The following is a 19,012-nucleotide window of genomic DNA, read 5'->3' on the forward strand; positions in this document are numbered from 1 at the left end:
AACATCTTCATTTATCGCAGACATTTCTATAAAATAAACTTTTGGTTGAGCTTTAGTGCAGAGCCTTAAATATTCTTTTGCCATTTTAACATTAGTGGCAATCACTCTTTTATTGTGTGTTCAAGTGATTCACTCGTGTATTTATCAGACCAGAATAGACGAAGCTTATTAAATGCACAATGCTCATTCTCTTCACACTGTCAAATGAATCTGAAGAGAATACAGAATATATACATTAGCATTCATTGACTAATGCCACATTTTGTTTGAAAGATGGCTACAATGATTTTTGGATTGAAGGTTCTGAATTTATTAAGGCTACGTTCAGACTGCAGGCAAAAGTGGCCCAAATCAGATTTTCTTTTGGGGGGGTCAAGTGACCAGGTCAGACTTCTTCAGAAGTAGTGTGAACACTCAAATCTTGCCCAGATCTGATTTTTTTTCAAATCAGATTTACACCACTTCCATATGTGGTCCTGAATCAGACTCAGGTCTGATTTCTATTATTTCTTTTTTTTTTTCTTCAATGCGGCAACAGTGTGAACAACCGAGGCGGATTTGATGCGACTTTTACGTCAATCTACATCGACATTTGTCACAATGATGCGCCGGCGGGAGTTAGCCCTAGACACAGACAGTAAAATTAAAAACTTGACTAGGCCTACAAAATGGAGAACAGTGATGGAGCAAGTCAATGGCGGGAGAGTGAGGTGTTAGACCTAATTAGTGTATGGGGAAATACTTCAGTCAAAACTAGAAGGATCATACCGTAACCGCTCAGTTTTTGAAAAAATAGCAAACGAAATGAAAGAACGGGGACACAGGAGAACGTGGCTGCACTGTCAAAGGAAGGTGAAGAGCCTTAAAGCTACATTTAGAAATAAAAGCGAAAATGCTTACTTCCTCCATAACCTCCCTAACGTTAGTGCAACAGCGTGCTGCGTCTGACGTCATTGTTACTGTTCATTGCGCATGTGGGTCAGTTCGAAACCGCAAACAGTTCACACGTGAATCTGATATAGGCCACATTTTAAAAGCTAATGTGAACAGCCAAACAAAAAATCGGATCTGAGCAAAAAAAACAGAATTAAGCATTAATACTTGTGGTGTGAACGTAGCCTTAGTTTTGCCCATGTCAAAACAGCAAAAACATATGATTTGTTAGTTCAAAATGTTGCTGCACAAGATTACTACACTCAACCTAGTCAGAGCTTTAACTGTCACCATCAAGTGCTCACAGTGTAAGTACATGGTTATTGATCATCTATGGCCATATCACTTGCATATGCATTTTTACATAGATATTTGGGGATATTTGCTGGAATCAATTTGGTTGAATTTGAAGACAGAAACTGTACTGGCTTAGACGTAGAGGGGCAAGTTGAGAAGAACAAAATGTGCATTCTTCCAGCTAGCTAAATGGCTAAATGGGTTTTTGTTTTTTAAACTGACTGAATGTGTTTGTTTTTATGTTCATGTTTAGGTGGAGCGGGAGAAAATGGCCCTGATCAACTCTCTCCAGGAGAACCAGAAGCACCTGGAACAGGCCTATGGGACTGTGTCCGAGCAAAAGGAAACGGTCAACAGGCTGACTGAGAACCTCACTGCAATGAGGAAACTTCAGGCCAGTAAGGAGCGCCAGTCTGCCCTCGACAGTGAAAAGGACAGGGACAGCCATGATGACGGAGACTACTACGAGCTGGACATTAATGGACCTGAGATTCTGCAGTGTAAATACACGGTGGCGGTGTCTGAAGCTGGAGAGTTGAGGCAGGAGCTGAAGACTCTGAGGTCACAGTACGAGGAGTGTCGAACCCAGTATGAACATGAGCGAGCGCGGCTGGACAGCGACGTCCAGGAGTTGAGGTCAAAGTTGGCGTCCCTGGAGAAGATTAGCCAAGCAGATCAAGCAGAGGTGGCTCGTCTGGAGAAGGAGCTGCGTCTGGTCAGCGAGGCTGCAGGAGAATCACTCGGCAGCCTTAATGTGGCCCAGGACGAGCTCATAGCTTTCAGTGAAGAGCTCGCCAATCTTTACAACCATGTGTGTATGTGCAACAATGAGACCCCTAACCGTGTCATGCTTGACTACTACAAGGAAGGCAAAGCCACAGTAAGAAGGGGGCATGAAGAGAAGGAGCACCAGTCTTCAATACTTCTCACCAATGGGCTGATCACCGAGACTGAACAGGAAAATTCCCGCAGCACCACACTTACCCCTGCCCGAGAGCAGCGGCCAGAACCCATGAACATCTATAACCTCGTAGCCATCATCAGGGACCAGATCCGCCACCTGCAGCAGGCAGTGGACCGCACCACAGAGCTGTCGCGTCAGAGACTTGCCAATCTAGAGCTGGGCACAGTGGCAGACAAGGACAAAGATGCTTGCATGGAAGAGATCCTCAAATTGAAGTCCCTGCTCAGCACCAAAAGGGAACAGATTGCCACTCTCAGAGCTGTGCTCAAGGCCAATAAACAGGTCAGAAGACCACTTTGAGTGTGTCTATGTGTGTGTGTGTGTGTGTATGCATGCCTGCTGTGTATGTTTCTCAGAGGAAGGATGTTCATTGTTTCTCAAACTGACAAGTACAACAGAAAGGGATAATAGTCTTAGCTATCTAAAAATAACCACTGATTTTAGACTTAACGAAAGTGCAAGACATGAATGAATAATGAATGAATAGTTATATAAGATCTTATTCCCTTTTTAGACAGCTGAGGTTGCTCTGGCCAACCTGAAGAGTAAGTATAACAGCGAGAAGGCTATGGTGACTGAGACAATAACGAAGCTCCGCAATGAACTCAAGGCTCTGAAAGAGGATGCTGCTACGTTCTCCTCTCTTCGAGCCATGTTTGCTACAAGGTATGATTATACATAATCACTGGTTTCTATTTTATCCCTGACACACATGAAATTAACAATCATGTGGCACCTTGGTGGCCATCACACCATAATGCACGACAACTATTGTACTGTACTGTGTCTGTCACAGGAAACATTACAAAAAGTATTTGACGTATATTTCTTTATATCGTGCTAATTCTGCCTGTTTTCAGCATCTTTTCCTAATAATGAAAAGAATAATTCAAAACATACAAAGCGCTTATTCTGCACAAGTATTTTATGTCCGTGTCTATGTTTGTGAGAGACACAAAGCATTGTGGGAACAGTCTGATGTAATACTTGTGTGAGTGAGCTAGCAGAGACCTCCCATCTTTAAAATGCTGTCTGGATAATGGAGAAAACATGTGACTGCAGCAGTAGTTCAGGGCAAATTGCTCCACCTGCTGGAAATAATGTTTATCTCTTGTTTCTTTTCCCCTCTCTTGCTCTTTTCTCCACATGTCCCCTCTCTTTCGCTCAGGTGCGACGAGTATGTGACCCAGCTGGATGACATGCAGAGGCAGCTGGTTGCTGCTGAAGATGAGAAGAAGACCCTGAACTCTCTGTTACGTATGGCCATCCAGCAGAAACTGGCTTTAACTCAGCGCCTGGAAGACTTGGAGTTTGACCATGAGCAGGCACGCCGCAACAGTGCCACAGCGGTGGGAGGCAAGGGCAAAACAAAGGCAAAGGGAGCCTCTTCCAACCATCATGTAAGTCAGAAGCTGTTCTGCAGAACCAACTCTGAGACACAAAGCATCAGCGGAGGCCCTGGGTTCTGCTGCAAGCCTTTATGTGGCCTTTTTAAACTACTCTATATTTTTTTAAGATTTGTATTTCTCTCAGGCTTTGTATACACAATTTTTTCAAACACTAAGCTGTCTTTTGGAAGCCATTATAACTCTAACCCAATACATGGCATACTAGTATTAATACTACTTAATACTTTTGTACTGGTAACAGTACATGGTTGTGTTCACAATCATGACTGGTTGAGCAGAACCACTCCTTTCTTTTGTCTTCATGGTACAATTAATATACAGAATATAGTTTTAGTTGGCAACAAGGAAGGCACAGATCTCTTGAACATGGAGTAGTATAAGTTCTATTTTCCATGTGATATTTAATCATTATTTGGCCTGAAAACCACATAAAACTGGAAACCTGGGTGCTAATTTTAATTCAACTTAAAGTACATTTGCTTTCAGGCTGCATCCCTTTCATATTCACTGTGATAAATATAAGCTGTTATAATTTGTCATGGAAAGTACCAAGCTTTCATTCATGTTTGAGTTCTGTGACATATTAGTGTGCCGGTGAATTATTTTTTGGGAGGTGGTCACAATGAGGATGACACTCCGTTTCTGAAGAGTTGGCACAAAGAGGTTTTGTTATACAATTTCTTTCATATTTTTTTTTTTATAACATTTGATTTTATTGTTTACATTTGTCAGCAAATATTTCATCTACCTCCTTATTTCTCTAAAAATATTCATTTTAATGTAATCTCAGTTCGTAATACAGCTTTCTTTTTCTCCCAATGGTCTGAAACAGCTAGTGATATATCGATAACAAATACATGATGGTACCACTATGAAATTCATGCAAGTTGAATACCAAAACAAGCTAAGAAACAAAAACTCAACAATGTTCAGTTTTTACTTCAATAGTTATGTTTTTCTTTAACACATAAGATGCTGTTCTCTATTTTCTGTATCAAATAAATTCTGAATTCTGAATGCTTATGTCAGCATACAAGAGCAAAATGTCTAAACCACTGTATTTGAATGAAAATGTTCTTGAGATGACACATTCCCTGTAGTATCAGTCACTCATTATTGAAGCCTGCATGCACAACACACCTCAGTCTTCTGCTTTCTGCTTCAATCTAACTTTCCTAACGGCTATTTTCATTATTAAACTTCATCTCAGTAATTCAGTGTAAATTGAAATATCAACAATCAATTTAATGTGATTTTCTTCTGTTTTTATCTTTCCATTTGCAGTAAATCTATCATGCCAAGACTGCTTAAAGAGGTCCGTCACAGTGTCCCTGGTTCCTTCACTCTCTAATCATGGTCCAAATCATGCTGTCGCTAACACAAGAACATTACAACAGTATTTGCCAAGGGTCTTGTTTTAGAGTGCCAAAACAAGTATGCAAAATATTGTCGAACATTTTGACTGCAGAAAGAATGACTCATCGCATCAGCTGCCAACTGCAGTCCTTGAGTCTTCCAACAATATGCACCACTATTATTATTGAACCAGAGAAAGAATCAAGATGGGTGTTTTGCTGATTACTCGTTGCCTGTGTTACCTTGACTGCGCACTTTTTGTTTTACTTATTTGCTCTTAGGTGATTCCCCTTTCTTTCTAGAAATCCTACTAATTGTTTCAAGTATTATACAATGTTTTTACCAGATGTGCATGTTTATCTACCAGATTATATGTGACATTTTCTAGGGATTCAACATATGTTGTATCCCTATGTATTTCATAGGAACAAATCCAGAGATGATGTGGTAATTCTTTTTCAAGGAGAATTTTAAATTCACTGGTTGAAATCCAACACAAGAGACTTTTCTGCCTTAGTTGTTTTCCTTTTGGCCTTTAATGTATAGGTGCCTTTCTGACAGCCCATGGAAACACTGTTTAGCTCATAAAACAATAATGCAATATATTATTTTCACTATATGATCCTGCAACTACGGAGCTTCAGTTTCAGAGTCTTACTACATTTTGTGGAAATGGGCGCCTCCTTTTTAGACATGGCAGAGCTGTTAAAAATTCATGTATGCTTGTTATAACTAAGGAAAAGTATTAATACAAAGCTTTTTATTTAAGTATTTCTAAGTTAAGGTCAGATGTTAATAGTATTCATAAACTTCACTCATGAAGGAGAGTTCTTTTTTATGTAATTGTTTTAATACAACTTTTTGTAAACCTAAGTCCTAAAATCTGCAAACAAGCTTTCAGTGCCATTTTGTCTTTTGTTTATTAAAGTGCAATTTGCAAACATGGCAAGAAAAAACTACTAAATGTTTATGCTATGTAAAAAAATATATATATATTGTACACATTGTTGCTCATACTTTGTCCTAATTGATTTTATTTGTTTTTACTATTACTGCAATTGTATTTATTTGACACTGTTCAGACTACAGGATGTCATCATCCTTTTTGTTTCATAAGGGAGTTGGAGTGGAGGTGGCTGGTCAGAATACTGATTGACTGAACTTGTGGTAAAACACTAGCAAAACTCATGATTGTGGGCGACTGTCTCTGCTAACAGTTATGGCTGGTGAAGAAATAAATCTAACTTTCACAATAATGAGATTGTTCTTTTTTATTAAACAAGTTAACTACTATGCCATAGTCATTTTACAATAAAGCTATTTATTTATTTTTAGATAATACAGACTCATCCTGTATTACTTGTCAGTAGTGAGTACAGTATTGATGGTTCTGTGGGTTGAGTAATGGCTGTACTATTGACTATTTTTTGCCTGTGTACATTACTTTTTTTCTGAAACATACAGACCAATCATCAGCTGAATGCAAAGTGAGTTATTGTGCATACAAACATAAACACAAATTAGTAATACAGTAAGTATAGGCCTCACACCTAACAATAATATGTACCAATAAGCTTTTCATTTTACAGCAATGTACACACGTTTTGTTTGTTTAGTTTAGTTGTTTAAACATTTTTTACTGAAATTTACTCATTTAAATAGAGATTTACAATGAAACATATTGTTACATTGGAATTTAGAATATATTTACCCCCTAGTTATAACAGAATGACCATAAATTTCAGTATATTTGTATAAAACTTAGTTCATATAGGTCAAGGTCATGAAAACGTTATTGCCTAGCTTAGCCTTTGCTACATTCATTCCATGGATGTAAAAGGAAAGTGTTTTTTTCCCTTTCTTTGAAGACGTTAACGTCAGCCACTCCCTGCCTACGAGGTGACGTCAGGGGGCGTGTCCACACAAAGGACAGAGGGGACTCCACAATGGGAGGTTTGTGTCTTTCTTTAACAAAAACTAACGCTTATCCATGCAGTTAGCCTTCTGCTTTAATATCTTCTTATCAGGTCCAGACCACGAACATTAGCTAGCTACCACACAGCTCTAACGACCTCAACGGTTGCCTCGCTTTGCCAATGACAATGTAACGTTAACGTCTCAGTCCAACTCCTGTGTCTGAAAAGTTTCTCAACAACACATTTGCCATTAGAAAGAAGAGCATTACTTTTCAATTTGCTGTCAACCGTCAGGTTAGCTGTCAACAAATGTTGTTTCGTAACATTCCCGATCCTCCATGTCCTCACACACCTCTCCTGCCACCGTTACGAGGAAAGACTGGATATAATGTCATTTTTCCGTAACGTTCCCTTTCAATGAAGAAGCTAGCCTGTTTTCAAACAGGGTATGGCAGGGTCTTGCTGATGTAGCCTACTAAGTAATTGTTTTTATCTTGTCTCTGCTAACATGGACAGACAGTTTTCATGAGCAGCTGATAGAGGACAGCGCCTTCCTCAAAGCTGACCGGAGACTGGACACCGAGCTGCTGGACAAACTCATCCTGCAGCTCAACAGAATCTACCCGCAGATCCTCTCAGACAAGGAGGCCACCAAAGTGAGTCCTCATACACAGTACCTGGTCACATGCAGGCAGTGGTGGAAGAGATGAAGTTAAAGTATTACCACAGTGTAAACATACTCAGTTTTAAGTAAAAGTTCTGCATTAAAATCTACTGCAAAGTTGGAATAGAAAGTATCCTATGTCTGTTGTTATTGTTATCCAGTTTCGAAACTTGGACGTGCCCACAAGTGTTCGAGTGGGTGAGCTCCTGTCACACCTGCAGGGGAAAGGAGAGGAAGCATGTAGGGAGTTTTACAGAGCTCTTCACTTGCATGTAGAGGAGGTGTACTACAGCTTGCCCACACGGCTCCGCCTCAGAGGTTAGTCCCCAAAAAACGCTTCTCTATATCATGTGTGATATTTATTCATTATTTGGATATTACAGAATGTACTATACATATTTAGTTTTATATTCTAGTATATTCTACATTTTATGCCCACACTAAAACGTATCTGTCCCGCCTCCAGATTCCTTAGATCCACTCGCTTATCCACGAGTCTACCAACAGAGATATGTTCAGAACGACAGAGGTAAAATGTTATGTAAAAGAATGTATGTGGCCTTAGATCTCTGAGGTGCCCTACAGTACTATGTACTTGCTCTCCAATGCAAACTTTAATTACCTCAGTTAACTGATGTTTAGAATATTTGAATGCATATTCACCCTGTTGCTTTAGGGGTGCTGTTCTTTTCTGTATGTTTATATAGGAATATGGGGAAATATACCTCCAAACTGCTACACCCTAGTGCTTCTTTAGAGATAGGTGTGGTTATTAAGAATGTTTCATTTAGTAAATTTGTGAATTCTGTTTTTCCTTTTTTTCCCCCATTCTCTTATAAAGTTGGAGTTGGGTTATTCTTCTGGGGATGGCGGTTTTTGAAGGGATATAATTTTCTGCTACTTTAGGAATGTGTCTATGGAGATACAAATGTGTTCTTGGAAAAACAATAAAGAGATTGGGGGGGGAAAAGAATGTATGTCAATGTGTATGCAATGTTGAAACGGCTACTATTCAAACTATTAAACTGATATTGTTAAATGTTGTGAAGCAAGATCATAAGATAATCAGTAGATGATTTAATGTGATGACTTTCAAAATCACCAAATATATTCAGGAATAGTCAGTGTGATCCAAACTTTGTCCAGGCTAGAAGTGTGTCAGGTAGTTATTTAGCACTGACACACACCAGATAATTAATTGAATTTATTTTGTTAATGTGTTTACCTCTTTTCAGGTCCCCTTTTCTTTCTGGGCTGTTTCAGCATTGCAGTGGGAATGGCTTTACTCTATTACTACAGTGGTAAGCAGCTTTTTCAGTTTTTTTAACATCATCTAACATCGCAATTGTGATAACCAGATATTTTACGTATTATTGGCTAGTTAACGTATATCAACCTTAGCGTGCATGCTTTTGGAAATATAAGTCCACTTAATGCTGTTAATTCAGTGTTATAAAGATGGTGTCTTTGTTCTGTAGAGGCTAAAGTGACGAGAGGTAGCCGGGCCCTTGGGATGGCGGCCCTGGGATTGAAAAGAAAAGCTCAGGAGGTTCTCATATGGTACACTGAAGAAAGCCTCATGAAGTAAGGGGGGGGGACTCCTTCACACCAGGTGCTTCAGCAGTACTCCTCTTATGAATGCTACTTGTACCAAAGCACAACACACTATATATTTTTTTCCGCAGTTGAGTACTAATTTTGTACACAGTTGTATTTTCTATTTTGCTTGTGATCTAAAATGAGAAAGATGGGGTAAATTTAGAGCTACATTTGGCACTTTGCTCTTATTTCCTCATACGTTGATACCTATTTAAGTGGCTTAAAGGGACTGAATACACTCGAGGGATGAACACAGTGAATTCAAAAACAACCTGATTAAACAAGTTGTTCTCGCTACAACCTTCAAATGTGGCATAAAACGCTTTTACAAACCAATTAAACAACGAAAATATTGACTGCAGTAGTGACAAAATGAGGGATTTTAAATAACAAAATATTAACAATTAGAGGTACATTCTTGACTAGCTACGATCCAATTTTTCCAGCACTACAAAAATGATAACCTCAAATGCATCAGTACATTTTTCAGCCATATAATAATTATCCTTCAATGCAGAAAGCAACAACCTGCAGTGTATGTGCTTCCTTACACTTTGGTGCTAAGAATAATGTATTACATTGATTTTTGGTAATTAAGAATTATACTTACTTTTCTGCTCAGTTACCACTGATGTCAAGCATACTAAAATACTCTTGTATTGAACTCTCCTGTACTCCCCAAATTGAGTTAGAAACAAAGATGAGACAGAGCTCTTTGTAGAATATAACCGCCCTCTTGTGGCCAAAAGTGAACTACATCACTAAACTGCACTAATGTGTTGGCTTTTTTTGGTTTCATAAGAGCGTCTCGAAATTCTGCTGCTCACGTTTTGACAAAAAAGAGTAATGTGAACAGACAGAAATGATATCGAGCCGTGTCTGTATAGTAATACCAGAGACGGGTCAGAAAGCATCTTTGATGATACTTTAGACGGACTTTGCAGTCACATGATTGCTTCTACCAATGATATCCCGTTCTACTAGCGCAGTGCATTATGGGTAGAGTTACTACCTAATCCAAAACCATAGATATATAATCCAAAACATACTAATGTCGAATGAAGATTAGTAATAATGATTCGTTAACACATATCAACCTGTTATACAACAGTTGTGTTTAACAGATGTAGGTATTAATATAACCTTGGAATTGCACCGTAAGTGAAACCAAGTTGCTTATTACAGTATATATATAGTGATGGTGTTATTTTGTTGTAGTGTGTTGTATGAAAGGAGAGAAGGTTAGCACTCCCCTTGACAAGGATGGAATTGGCCCTAGTGGCCATCAACACACATACGGTTAAGGCACTGCCACCTACTTCGTGGCATCTATAACCATATTTTTTCATTTGTTTAAATTTGACTTTAGTTAAACGAATCCCTACTACCTTTAACTTCTTATTCACGGATCTCAAACCATGCCTTTTGTTTTCGCCATGTAGTCAATGATCGGAAACATGCCTCCATATTTTCCCGTGTCTTTGTTTCCGCTGGGTCGGGTAGGATAGGAACTTTTATTTTACCATTTTGGCCTGTAGCATTTATTTAGCCCGCTGCTGCAGACACGGAAGATTACTTTAACTATTACGCTAGGTCTGCTGTCTATCGCACAGAAGTTGTACACTCAGTTTGTGACAGTTTAAGTAAAAGTACATTATGTTTATGAATTTCACCCAGCTATTGATAGTGTGGATATTATTTTGTTCCTACTGTGCCTTACTGCCGAGTATATACTAAATTAGTTTCTGATAAGCTTTTTTTTTTAAATACTAAGACTAACAGTAAATTAATTTACCCCAATCAGGCAGATTTTGATGACATTTCTCAGGCTATTTGTAAACAATTTCTTTAAAATGTATGACTAGAGAAGGGTCTCTAAACATACCAGTAACTAGCATGATGGTGCTTTGTTAAACTGTATTTCTTTGTGGTTTTCTTTATGGTTAAAGTTCAGGATCTCAGAAGCCAATACCTAAAACACCGAAAAACATTTATTCAATGTGCATGGCTTTGTTGTTATTCTTGTACTCAACAATTTTGTAATATTACTCTAAAAAGAAATATTGATAATTGATTTCTGATGTTTGTCAATTAATGTCTACTATTTAAGTTCAGTGCCTGACAGTTTGTCACATTCTGTGTGTACTGTGTTGTGTAAAAATGCCTTAAATATAAAAGTGCCATCATTTGTAGGACTGAGACTTTTGTCTTTGTACAATTAAAACAAAAAAGCATGATACGAATAAACAGGGCAATAAACACATATTATCACTTCTGAAGTTTTATTTATAAGAGTTCATGTAGTAAAAGGTTTAAAAAATATTTGGTCCTTTAAAAAGGTGATTTTAAAAGTAACTACATACATTATATACTTCAATGGAAACCTAAATACATTAACTAATATACAGGTAAACAGTTTAAACATTACACACTATACTTTGCATTGCACTTGCAGCATGTAAACTCACCTTTCATTAATTGGTTGAGCTTTATAACAGTGGAAACAGTTTAAACATTTCCCCCCCCATATTGCATCATGTTCTAGCTCATGAACAGCAGTAGGCCAAGATGGCTCCTGATGCACTTACTATTCAGAATGTCATTTGGATTATACTGTGGCGTTATACTTTCTTTTTTTTCTTTTTTTAAGCTGTAGGCATACATTAGGTTTAGACTGACAGATACTGATACATTTCAAAATAACAACAGAATGTCGTCTACAGTATATTGCTCCTGATATTTGTTAGCAAGTAAAGGCAATCACTTATTTGCATCAGTAACCTGAGCATGATAAGAGCTAACACAATTCTCACATAAAATGAAAACTGACCACAAATTTGTCCATAGCCATAGTTAGAGAAGGTAACTCCTCTCTCTCTCTCACACACACACACACACACACACACACACACACACACACACACACACACACACACACACACACACACACACACACACACACACTACCTGATCCTCAGTATGTTATATACTAGCCATTTAGTTTGGTGAATAAATATCCTGTTCATTAGCATAAACAATGTGGAAGTCCATCTTTACTAAGATGATTAGCAGGCACGGAGAGTCACGTCAAGGATGATCAAGCACTTGGGTTGGGCCGCTGGACTCCAAAAGCTGTGATGAATATGTTGACCACAACTATGATAAAGACGAAGGCTGTGGCAAAATTCTCCATGATGTTCAGCTTGTAGTGCATGCTTTCATCATTCAGGTTCCACTTAACTGACAAAAGAAAAAAATGAAACATGAGGACATTACTGAGTTTTGCTTTGTCAGTAGGAGTGATCTTTCCCCACAAGGCGGTGGCACAGAGTTTCCTGTCAGATTAGAGGTGAATGCTATACATTAACAGCATCTGACAGCACCGCCCCCAGGTGAATAATTAGCTTCTTCCTCCATTAGGGCATTACATGTCTCGCTTGTTTGAAAAGAGAAATTTCTTTTTGACAGAGGATAAGTCTGTATTTTTTACTGGCCATCTTAGTGTTGGTAAATAACATAATACAATTACCCAAGAGAGCACTTTAAAACTGGAAACAGCTGACAGCAGAGGAATTTCTTCCTGCTGTGGCTCTCTAAACTCAGCTCTCAGTCACAACAGTGTTCTCTGTGAGGATAAGATAAAGACAGAGGGGAAGAGGGAGGTCACCGATGTAAGGGGAAGACATACTTGTGCTCCCAGATTTGTGTCCAAATAAGCGTAAGGAGGATTTTGTGCTTGTGAAATGGTGTGCATGAATGATTTCAAAGCATGTGGTTGTAAACCACCTTTGGTAGACCTTTGCAAACAACTCCGCTTGAGAAATTCAAGTTTGTAAATTTGTAGAAAATAATATTTGTAGTGGTAGAGAGAAAAAAATGACCATGTCCAAATTAAATTTCTGCATAAATGATATCAACAGTGAGGTTACACAAAGAAAAAAAAATAACGGCTTTGTGAACATCTAAGTACAAAAAGTGTAAAAACAGTTGTCGCCTGTGCTCCCGTAATGGGTGTGACACTGACGTTGCACATACACACACATTGTTACAAGTACGGGTTTTGAACCTGCTTTTGGCTGTAACCGCAGGCACAAAAGTCACACAAACTTAACTTCATTTGTTTCGTTCTTTCAGTTGTGAAAATGCCCTTAAATGTGTTTGCATGTGTAACTTCAGTGTCACACGAAGCATGGGAGGGTTGAGTACTGAGTTTCACACACAGTGCTTTGACTCTGTACACATATTTCCTTTATGTTACCTCAGTGTTGATATTATTGAAACAAAGTAAATTGAATAAACACAATACCGCATGTACTTGTTTACACAACGTTGCAGTAGAAGACACTAAAACACGTTTGTGTGCAACAGAGGACAGAAACAATTTGTGAATGCTAAAGTTTGCCAAATAGACCTAGAAGGCTCCACACTTACCAATGAAGATGAGCAGAACTCCCACGATGATTTGCAGGATGAGGGAGATACTAATGAGAGTAATGAGGGGCACATAGAAGGTGAAGTCTGATCCTTGGTCCAGCACAGCCTTCATCTGTGAGGCATTAGCCATCAGAAGAGCCACATCCAGCATGCTCTCTGCTGCACTCTTCTTATTGGCATAATGGTTCATGTTCAGAGGCCCCTGTTGCTGCCTCCAGTGGCCTCGCAGCGGGACCTGAACGCAAACACAAACCCTGACATCAGTACGACACATAAGTTACGGGTAGAAATGTGATATTTGGAAAAAGCTTGGTCAAATGTATTTCTAATATTCTTTTATTAATGGCTCCTTTAGGGTATATGTAATATACATATAAATAACATAAAATATAGTTATCAGATGGCAGTTAATGATTTTGAGATGAACTGTCTCAGGTATCTTTAAACTCAACAGCCCTTATCTAACTTAATACACTCGCTGTCCGTGTACAGAGAGTTACCACAGATAGAAACCAACATTTTGACAATTTTCACTTTGACACTTACTCTGTAAAAGCACATCATTTCTTGTCCTGACACTTGTGTAAACATGGTATTTCAAAAGTTACTTAACACGGAGGAAATGAAAGCACTCTGCTGCTGCCATCATATTGGATTTCATACATATGTGATTGGAAAGTATGATTCCCCCCTGGGAACTGTATAGCTGGATATGTGGGGATTGTTTTGCAGCCTCTTACAGAAGTATGTCGACACAAACGGGGACTTTTTCATCAAAGCTAACAGTCCAACATAATGAAAAACCACAATAATCTAAATTCACATATGACAATGAATTATATCAGAACTGATCAGCGTGATGGCAAAAGTAAGACCCAGATTTGCGCAATCACAAGGACTCTTTTTGGAAGTGAAAGTGTAGAGAGGGTTAATTCAAACAGGAAACACCCATTACTTGGAAGGTCACTGAGTTGTTTTCTGTCCAAAGGTAAAAAATATTTGCTTTATGCCTTTCTCAGGCTGACCAGGTCATATATCTGAAACATGAGAGTGGCCTCCACACAAATGCAGTGGAAACGGTGAGTAAATAACGCTTATGAATATGTTACAAATACACCATGCATACAGTAAGCACATGTGAAAGTATGCACTTAAGGCAAGGCAAGACAGCTTTGTTTATATAGCACATTTTAGCAACTTGGCAATTCAAAGTGTTCTACGTGGCTAAAACATTAAAGAGCAGTTAAAAACAATTAAGGAGAATATAAGACATGTATGAAATACAAGAATAAAAGTTACAGAGCAGTGTAAGAAATGAAAATTACTTAAACAAAGGCAGCATCAAAAAGCAAAGTCTTCAGCCTTGATTTAAATTGATGGAGTTTTTTCCGGCCGTGATAATTTCCATTTAAAAATGATTGAGCTCATTTTTATTTATCATGCGATTAATTGATTTATCGCATATTGCGACAGGCCTAGAAATGAGTCTGTGGTACATGGTTCATTTAAAAACACATTATGAATATTACATCACAGGAAACCAGGGGCATTGCCGAGACCCCTGTTTCTCCTAATGTGCAGTTTAGGTCAGTGCTCAGGGTTTCATCTGGGTGGAGTTTAGTTTAGAGAGTCCAACAATGCCACCCTTGTGCCCAGGTTGGCAACATCTTCCTCTTTTTTCACCTCTGAAAACCTGCCAGGCCACAGAGGAAAAGAGGGCTCTTGTGGTAAATTGAGAGGTCGCAGATTTAGAGTACCTCGGTTCAAGACCAATAGGGGTAAAAACTCCTTTGTCCCATGTGCAATAACTCAGCTTAATTTGCACATGTAATGTAGTATTTTGTTTTGTTTTTAGAGATTGCTCCAGTGGTGATAACTTGTGTTGTGTGTATTACATACAGGAAACCTTTGTTGTACTTATGTCTTGGATTGTTGCCTCTATCTGTATGTTGCTTGAATGTGTTTGTTTCTTTTTATCTTTCACTCCTGACTGCATTTCAAGTTTCCCATTTGGGATAATAAAGTAAACTGAACTGAACTGAACTGAAACCAGGAGACCGATGTCAGAGTCACTAGCTGTCGCCCACTAAATCTTTTACTGTTACAGCTTTATTTTCTTTCATTCTTTTTTCTTTTATTTTTCTTTTATTTGTAAGTGCCTTCTTCCCACGTATGGCTCCCTATGCACCCCAGGCTTTCCAAGGAGTGGTAATCTCCCTTTGAATTTCCTTTTCAAAGGTTTTAACTTATGTGCTGGGGTTCTTGGGAGGAACTTAGTCTTACGTTGTCTTCCGAGATAACTGGGACTGTTGCTGCTTGTGGGCCTGTAAAGCCCCCAGACATTATCTATGTCTTAACATCTTGACAACTGGGGATGCATGCTGCCCAGAACAAGAAGTTATTGGTAATATGTATAAAATATAGCTTTAGCTATTCAAAATTTCCAATGTTAATTTCCCTAGCAGTGAAGGTGATGGAAGCTCAGAAACAAATAGGCCTGCAACTAATAATTATTATTTTTTCGTATCAATTAAAAACTTTGTCAATTACTGGTTAAAGGAAAGTTTCCAGAGCACAACATGGCATCTTCCAATTGTCTAACTAACAATACAAATGCACATAATATTCCATTTAAAATGATATAAAAGAGAGAAGTTAAAAAGATAATTATAAAATTACTTCAACAATTAAAAATAAAACAGTTGTAGATTCATTTTGTTCAACAGAAGTGAACATGAAGATAATCCCCAGTGACACAGGTTTTGACTTTTTATTGTAGAGACCACTTCCCATTTAAAGTTTTGACCAAATGAACACAGAATGTACTTGAATATATTATACCACCGCGTTCATTAATAACTCGGTAGGCATTGGGGTTATCATTGGCTTTTGGGGAAACCTCTGATCCCACAGTATCGACACTTGGACAGGCTATGCTAATACAATACAGGGGTTTGGGTGTCTGGCTGGGTCGACCCACCTGGATTCCTTTACAGAGCGACGATTATACGAACCCACACCCCCATGGTCTGCTGTATCGTCTATCATTAAGCGTAAACTGAGACTACAGCAGCAGAACAGAGACAAACTAGGCGAACAACACAAAAACAAGTTGCTTTGTTAACTAACGTTAGTGAAACGTTAAAATTAGCTCTGAAACAAGAGCTAATCTGCTTACCGGTCACTATTAGCTTGATTAATTCGCTAAATGACACTTAACGACAAACACGACTATGATGTGTGAATTGATGATGGAACAGATGGATGAAACCCAGGCAGCCGGCAGCCGTAGATATCCTGTACCCTGTACCCGACGAATATCTCCGACTTGGGAATGTTTCTGAGTGGATTTAGCTTTGACCGAACCTGACTGGGATATTAATGGTAGCTTTACATACTGAACACAAGCTACATGCTGCCCTTTTTAACTGGCACTTAACTTACCTCCGCGTTGCCGTTTCGGTCAGCATTACCGTTCATTTCCAAGTTTTCCGTAGCCATCTTGTTAATAACCGCGTTATATACCCCGAACAGGTTGGGTTATATAGAGTGAGCTTCAAAAGAGTCGGTGGTTCAGCAGCCGGTGGGCATAGGCAAAGACTGTATGAAAAAGGGTGCCGTGACGACAAGAGGGTAGAAAAACGTTACCGCCCCTGCAACATGGGGACGACCGTCGTCAGAAAGCTGGGGGCTGTTGGAGAAGTATGAGCAGGGAAGGTTACTCACTAGCGATGCTATGCATTGGGGGTAATTTCCCACAGTTGAACGGAAACCCTGATGTGATGTAGATGAGCCAAGCAGTTGTTTCTACTTGGACTGTCTGGTTAGCCGTTCCTCAGTGACGGACTGTGAAGGCAACATGACTCTTTACTGCCGCTCTGCGTATTATTTCGGTACTGCATGCTGGAGTCTCGACTCATTTGGAAGTAGACGCTTATGCATGCTGTAGTTTATCATAATTTGATAAAACTTGTTCACGGACATGCATCATGAAAACATAATATCAACTATTTATTAACTACATTTTGTCACAGAGCCGTATACAAGACCACATTAGGGCCCATATCATTTAAGTTTTGGCGCTTTGGCGGTGCATATTACAAACAAATATAGATCTATGTGATAATTGAAATAAATTATTTGGCGCACTGCCTGATGCAAAAATAAGCCTGAGCCTTATTTTTTTGTATCTTGTATAAGTAGCAATGGATACGTTAGAATTATTAGGGGTTTTCCCCAAAAGTCATATCCTGAAAGATTACATATAGGCTATTTAAAGCAAAGTTGACAAAGGAAGAAAACAGCAACATGGTCAAAGTCATAACTGAAAAGTATTTTCCATTGACATGCGTCATCAGAAAATGAGAAACAGTGAATAGAATGGCCAGACACTAATTACCACAACCATGGTTTCACATTGTAAACCAGCCTAACGAATTTTTAATAAGTAGACCGGCTTTGACTAGTCTGACCGCAATATATATAAAAAAAAAATGTACAGGGTGGCAGGGGAAGACTCATGAATATTCATTAGGGAACTCATCCCTGATTGGCTCGCCCTGACAGTCTTACCCTAACCATAACCAATCCCACTCCTCTTGCCTAAACCTAACCAACCCAACCAGAGGAGGCAACGAGTACTAGTCATTCAGAGTGTGTAGTAGTTCTTCCCCTACCACCCTGCAAAAAAACAATTGGTGGGTGTGGCCTGACCACACCCACCAACTGCTTCCTGTCTCCTCTTGTTTCCCCTGGTGATCTGAGCAGCTTTGTCACTCAAGGTTGACCGCACAAAATATAAAACTGTCCCTATAGGTTGATCCTGAAAAAAAGAATACTTTTGAGGCCTGAAAGCGAGAATTTTGATCTCTTGGTTCTGGTCTGTAGTATCTTGTTTCCCTCACTTCAGATTTTGATTCTGTAACCAATAAAGCCTAAAACAGGCAGAGAATGACAATATGAGCCTCTGCAGCTCCATCTCTGACCTGTGTCAGCCAGAATGTTAAAAACAGCAACTTTTTTTTAATTCCATGTAGCCTACTTACTAATGTATTTGTAAAGGTGATACAAAGCTGCACAACATGGGCAGACATTAAAAGCTTCAGTGTTTGAACTCTTTGAGGGTCTGTAATAAATGGTGTGATGCAGGACTGCAACTTTATTTAGGTCTTTGTGTGTTTATACCTCTTTGGTATGACACAATCATAATTAACACACAGGCTAATCAAACTGGTTTATGTTACAAAAAAGAAAAAGCATTAGAAAGACGCGGTCTTATTGCACCCCACCCCCCTTTTTTAAATTAACTTTTTTTCATTGCTTTTTTCCTTGTTAATAAGATTGTACAAGTTGTATTTATTTTACAAACTCACATTGAATAATGTAACGCTTTTATTAATGCAGAAGTGTGCAGGGATTTAAGAAAGTAGGAAAAGTATAG

At 38.8% G+C, this 19,012-nt stretch overlaps 3 protein-coding genes and 1 non-coding gene across 4 annotated transcripts in view; 3 read left to right on the plus strand and 1 right to left on the minus strand.

Annotated features, from left to right (window-relative positions):
* Positions 1-6,215, plus strand: part of LOC144516896 (protein bicaudal D homolog 2-like) — a 13,693-nt gene extending 7,478 nt beyond the window's left edge. The window contains exons 5-8 of the mRNA XM_078248580.1: positions 1,484-2,476; positions 2,709-2,860; positions 3,363-3,594; positions 4,888-6,215. Of these exons, the coding sequence (XP_078104706.1) occupies positions 1,484-2,476; positions 2,709-2,860; positions 3,363-3,594; positions 4,888-4,890 (1,380 nt within the window). The 3' untranslated portion in view covers positions 4,891-6,215. The remainder of the gene's footprint in view (positions 1-1,483; positions 2,477-2,708; positions 2,861-3,362; positions 3,595-4,887) is intronic.
* A 617-nt stretch (positions 6,216-6,832) lies between these two features.
* Positions 6,833-11,409, plus strand: card19 (caspase recruitment domain family, member 19). The gene is made up of 6 exons (XM_078248581.1): positions 6,833-6,912; positions 7,392-7,531; positions 7,701-7,857; positions 8,006-8,068; positions 8,775-8,840; positions 9,018-11,409. Exons 1-6 carry the CDS (start codon positions 6,906-6,908, stop codon positions 9,125-9,127), a joined length of 543 nt encoding a protein of 180 aa, XP_078104707.1. The 5' UTR covers positions 6,833-6,905; the 3' UTR covers positions 9,128-11,409.
* On the plus strand, positions 10,358-10,485 carry LOC144517476 (U6atac minor spliceosomal RNA). Its single transcript, XR_013501938.1, has one exon. It is a non-coding gene; the product is annotated as a U6atac minor spliceosomal RNA (small nuclear RNA).
* ninj1 (ninjurin 1) lies at positions 10,562-17,396 on the minus strand. The gene is made up of 3 exons (XM_078248584.1): positions 17,017-17,396; positions 13,570-13,807; positions 10,562-12,378 (listed from the first exon to the last, which is right to left on the minus strand). The coding sequence occupies exons 1-3, from the start codon at positions 17,071-17,073 to the stop codon at positions 12,236-12,238; spliced, it is 438 nt and encodes a 145-aa protein (XP_078104710.1). The 5' UTR covers positions 17,074-17,396; the 3' UTR covers positions 10,562-12,235.
* Positions 17,397-19,012: the final 1,616 nt, after the last annotated feature.

Source organism: Sander vitreus, chromosome 4, assembly GCF_031162955.1.
Source record: "Sander vitreus isolate 19-12246 chromosome 4, sanVit1, whole genome shotgun sequence".
NCBI classification, from domain to species: domain Eukaryota; kingdom Metazoa; phylum Chordata; class Actinopteri; order Perciformes; family Percidae; genus Sander; species Sander vitreus.